At 70.8% G+C, this 5,212-nt stretch overlaps 1 protein-coding gene across 1 annotated transcript in view; it reads left to right on the top strand.

Annotated features, from left to right (window-relative positions):
* The window catches only part of LOC119878319 (collagen alpha-1(I) chain-like), a gene marked incomplete at its 3' end in the record, with an annotated part of 4,716 nt that extends 784 nt beyond the window's left edge, over nt 1–3,932 (top strand). The window contains exons 1-4 of the mRNA XM_038588956.1: nt 1–322; nt 561–683; nt 1,453–2,469; nt 2,706–3,932. The exon at nt 1–322 is cut by the window's left edge and continues 784 nt beyond it. Coding sequence (XP_038444884.1) covers nt 1–322; nt 561–683; nt 1,453–2,469; nt 2,706–3,932 — 2,689 coding nt within the window. The remainder of the gene's footprint in view (nt 323–560; nt 684–1,452; nt 2,470–2,705) is intronic.
* Nucleotides 3,933–5,212: the final 1,280 nt, after the last annotated feature.

The raw sequence follows: 5,212 nt of genomic DNA, 5'->3' as shown, positions 1-5,212 counted from the left end.
CCTCCCTCCTCCCCTTCCTCGGAGGACCGAGAGCACTTCGCCCGGGGACGCCCCCCCCGAGCCACGGCGGCCAAGGGGGGGGGCAAGACACCCAACAGCGGCGAGGCCGGTTTCGGTCCACGGAGGGCGGAGTTAGGGGCGCGGCACGCGCGGCGCGCCCGCGACCGTGCGGTCGGGGGACGCGGGCAGGCGGGGGGGACGGGGGGGGGCGGGTCGGCGGCGACGGGGAGGAGGCGCACAGCGGGCGAGGGCCGGGAGAGCGCGTGGGGAAGGGCCGGTCCCGGGAAGGGCGCGCCAACGAAGGCGCGAGCCGGGCCACCGGGTAAACGCGCACGGGATCCCACCGCCACCAGCACGAGGGCGGTCCCGCGACGCCCGGGACGCCGGCCGGCCTCAGCACCCTTGGCAGGCCTCCCCGCAAACCGGGCCCCACACCGCCCGGGCCCAGGCACGCGCGACCCCCGCCGCGGGGGTCCCGTCCGAACCTCCGTCCGTCCATCCGCCCGTCCGTCCATCCGTCCGGTCCAACCCGGAGTCACGACCCGGGGAGGCGCCCCCAGGCGGGAGCTGGCCCGACCCACACGCGCCCGCCGAGCCACCGCCGGCGGCGACTCGGCTCGGGAGCGGGCGGCGGCCCAGACAGCCAGCCGGCCGCTAGCGCGGCACACACGCACACACACGGGGTGAGTGGCGTGGGGGGGGGGGGGCGGCGGGCCGCCCCAACCCCCCGGCCGCGCGCACGCTCGCACACGCACGCGGGCAACACACCCCGCACCGGACGCCGGCCCGGCCCGGCGGGATCCTCCCCCGTCTCGGAGGGGGGAGGCGCAGGCCGCGGTAGGTAGGCAAAGAGCGGCACTCTGCCCAAACACGTCGCGACGGGAGTCCAACCCCGCGTCGCTGGCCACACTACACGCGCAGAGGAGGGGCAGCGGCTGGGGGCTCCGGTACCCCAAGGCACCCTCTCGGATCGCTAGAGAAGGCTTTCTCACCGAGGGCGCATCGCCCCCACCCGTTCGTCCTCCCAAACGGGCCCCACCAGGCGGCGCTCCGGGGCCGACAGGGCTCGCGGGGCGGGGGGCGGATCTCCGGCAAGGGACAGGCACAGGGCAACCCCGAGCGCTCGCGGCCGGTGCCCCCTCGAGGACGCCACCCCCGCCTCGCCCGCGCACGGCGTGGTCACGTCACCGCCCAGAGGAGAGAGCTCCCCGCCTCCCGCGAGGCGGGCGAGAGAGAGGGACGGAGACGGGGACACGACCCGTGCCGGGAGAGAGGGGCAGCCCCTCGGGCTGGCCAAGCGCCGCGGCGCTGGCCCGGCCCGCCGCGGGCGCTCACGAGCCCCGCCAAGTCCTCCGAGTCACACCGCCCCACGCCACCCACCCCCCGCCGGCGCGGCGAGGGGGGGAGGAGAGGAGAGGGGAAAGGAAGACGAGGCGCCCGCGCCCCCGCCAGGGGCACGGGTGCGCCTCCCTTGCCGACTTCTTCCACCACCCGCTCCTCGGACACGCCGACGACGGCGGCGGCAGCCCGAGGGGAGTCGCCGGGGAAGGAAACGACGCCACCGCTCGGCCTCAGGCACCTGAGGCGACCTGGAGCGCTCCAGGGGCACCACGGAGGGCCGGGCGCAACGCGCTCAAGCGCGCCCAGGCCGGGCGGTGAGCAGCGCGGCGTCGGGCCGGCCCTCCCCGCGGAGGAGGGGAGGGCCGCTCGCCACGGACCCGGGGCCTTCGGGAAAGGCCGGCGAGAGTGTCCGCCGCGTCCGAGGACCCCGGTCCCGCCAGCGCCGCGAGGCAAGAAGGCGGGAGGCCGGGGTCGGGCCGGAGTCCGCACCACCCCCAACCCCGGCGCGCGCCCCCCGCGCACCCGCCACGACGGCCGGGCGCGGAGGAGCCGGGGAGGGAGGGGCCCGCGGGCAGAACGAGAAGAGCGGTCGCATCCGCCGTGGACGCCCGTCCCTCGTCTGACGCGGCTTAGGCCCGGCCCAGGAGAGCACGAGATCACCACATCGATCGATCGGCAGCAAGCTGCGGCCCCGAGGGGGCTTCCCGAGGAGCAAAAGCCCAGCGAGGACGGCGACCGGGGGGACCTGCTTCCGCCTCACCGGCAAGCCCCTCGACCCCCGGGGGGGGGGGGGGCAGGAGCGACCGGACAACCCCAGACACAGCGGGGGACGCCTGACACGCGGCACGGAGCCTTGCGAGACAGGGGTTGTCACGGCCAACGGCCGGGTGCCCACGGCATGGAGCGCACGGGGGTAAAAGACCCACCGCCACCTGCCCACACCGCCCTCCCTCGGGTGCCGGAGACCGGAGGGCGACACCGCGACCCGGGCCACCTGGAGTCCAGCACGAGAGCCGGCGCGCAGGCCCAGGCGGACGGCTCAGGCTCCAGCGAGCGAGGACAGGGACCGGCTCGGCCGCGCGGTCAAGCCCGGAACCCCACCCGCGCCCAGAGGCCCACATCTCTAAGGCGAGCGACGGACGGACCGGCTGTCTTTTACGTCTGCCTGTCGTCTGTCTGCCTGTCGCCGAAACACAACGTGTCAGCACCTACCTGGCAACAAAAAATGTTCATTTCGGGCAAGAAAATAACCGCGCCTGCCGGCGGGGACCAACCACAGGTCACCGCGACCTCCCGGGACCGTGACACGGCCAACTGTCCCCAAAACCTGCCCCACGGCGCCCCCCCACCCCCACCCCACGGAGCCCCCAGGGCTATCTGGTCGACCCAGGGAACGGGGGGGGGGGGGAGGGGAGGAGGGGCGATACGCGGTCGGTGGAGACGCCACGCCGCCACGCCGCCACGCCGCCACGCCGCCACGCCGCCACGCCGCCACGCCGCCAAGCCAGTGATCTCCGAGAGGAGACTTTGAAAAATCATCAAAGTTCTCCGGAGGCAGGCACCGTGCGGAGGCCGTCCCCCGCGGCCCTCAGGACCGCCCCGTGCCTACCGCCGTCCCCAACCCCGGCTCGGGCCAGGGGAGGTGGAGGGCCACGCGCGGCAGAGGCAGCCTCACCGGGAATCGCCACCGGGGCCGGACGCCCGAACGGACGGCCCGCCCACCCCCGCGTGGCACCCGGTCCGACCGCCCGGGACCCACCTCCGCAGCGGGCCTCGGAACAAGGGGAGAAAATCGCGTCCGACGCCCGGGACCCCCACACGTGCCCGCAGCCGGGTCTGTCGCGCCACCCACGGGCTTCCCCTCCAGGCTCAGACCGGTCCCCGTCGCCAGGGCGTGACCACGGGAGACAACCGAGTGACACGGAAGGAAGGCCCGAAGATCGCCCGGAGCCACAGGACGGACGGCGGGACACACCCTGTCCCCCGCCCCCGAGGCGGCCCAGGTCGGTCCGCGCGGGCGGAGGAGGAGCCACCGGCGGGTGCTGGTCGACCCACCCAGGCGGCCCGCACGGCCTCCTCCGGGAGCGAGGCGGAGGCGACAGCGGCGACAGCGGCGACGGCGACACTCCCTCGCAGCTCCGGAGGTCCAATCTCCGGCGAGCGCATCGCGCGCCGAGGCCCCGGCGACAGCCGGACGCTCGCGCCGGAGCCGCCCTCCTCCTGGAACTCGGCCCCGGGAAACCGACACCAAAGCTGTTCCTTGCCTGTCGCCGCCGAGCCTCCGGAGGGGACACGCTCTATAAAAGCGGCCGCCAGGTGGCACCCGACAACCGGCGCGAACGACAGCGGGACAGATCCGGGCGGCGAGGCCGTCAGGGCGCCTCGGATCTCGCCTCTCGGCCCGGGGACGGCGGAGGGCCCCGGGAGCACACGGCCGCGCACCGCGCGAACCCCCGTCCTCCCGGGGCGGGGGAGCCTTGGAAAACCCGTCCGTCCGTCCGTCCGTCCGTCCGTCCGGGCCCGCTGCCGCCCGGAAAGGGGGTCGCGCTCGCCGCGCGGGGCTCCCGGGACGACTCAGGCACGTTTCCGAGGTCAGGGAGGGAACGTAGAGCCGAAACCAGGCGAGGACTCTTAGGACGGCAACGGATGCACCGTTTTTTCTCGTGTCCTTCCTTTTTTTTTTTTTTTTTTCTTTTTCTTTAGGATTTTATTTATATATTTATAAGACGAAGGAGGGAGGGAGGGAGGGAGGGAGGGAGGGAGGGAGGTCGGTCACGAAGGAGGTCTGAACCAAAGGCGCTGGAGAGGACGGTGTGCCCCCCCCCCCCCCCCCCGCACCACCTTCACCTCCACCCTCTCAGCGTCTGGGACCTGACCCCCCCCCCCCCAAATACTTGTCTATTGGGTTGAATGAGAAGAGGTCGTGGAAGAGGAACTCAATTCTGGGGGGGAGGGGAGGCTCAAAGAACATAAGGATTTTCTTTTTCTTTCTTTCTTTCTTTCTTTCTTTCTTTCTTTCTTTCTTTCTTTCTTTCTTATAACACAATCTGTTTCTCCAGAATTCTCCTGCTCACGCTCAACTTCCTGTCCTTGAAGAGAAGAATGTCATTCACTCCCCTCCTGGCGCTCTCCTCCAAGGCACCTTCCAGGGGCAGGAGAAAGGGTGTGCTTCTCTTCTCAGAGGAAAAGGAGGGGAGTCAGCGGGACCTTCTTTCACCTGGGGGGGTGGGGGGAGCGGCGGTGTGCGTGTGTTTCTTTGCTGCTGCTGCTACTCTATCAAAGTGTCTCCAGGTAGGGAGGCCGGGGTGGCTCAGCGGTTGAGCGCCTGCCTTTGGCCCAGGGCGTGATCCCTGCATGGATGGAGTCTCCTTCTCCTTCTGCCTGTGTCTCTGCCTCTGTGTGCATCCGTGCGTGCGTCCGTCCGCGTGCGTGCGTGCGTGCGTGCGTCCGTCCGTGTGCGTGCGTGCGTCCGTGTGCGTGCGTGCGTGCGTCCGTCCGTGTGCGTGCGTGCGTGCGCGCGCGCGTGCGTCTCAGGACTACCTACATAAAATCTTCAATCAATCAACGTGTCTATGGTTCAAAACAGTACTCTGGTTTCCTTCGTATCCAAGTCCTATGTCAGATTGGACTTTTGACAGGAGAAGGGAGGGCGGGCCACATTTTCTTCTGCCCTGGCGGAGGAGAAAGGGAAGATGGGCGGGCACAGACCTGGGCATAGTCTTCTCTGTCGTGGGGGTGAGCGGAGGGGTCGGATTCGGCTCTCACGGGACGGGGTCTAATTTCTCCGTGGACGGACAATTGGGCAGAACGTCAGGCGAACGGAGGACGAGTCATGGTCAGAAGACCATGGACAAGACCGGCTATAGATGCT

The sequence above is a fragment of the Canis lupus genome, unplaced genomic scaffold (assembly GCF_011100685.1).
Source record: "Canis lupus familiaris isolate Mischka breed German Shepherd unplaced genomic scaffold, alternate assembly UU_Cfam_GSD_1.0 chrUn_S1455H1639, whole genome shotgun sequence".
Lineage (NCBI taxonomy): Eukaryota > Metazoa > Chordata > Mammalia > Carnivora > Canidae > Canis > Canis lupus.
This window is presented reverse-complemented; position numbering and strand designations above follow the sequence as displayed.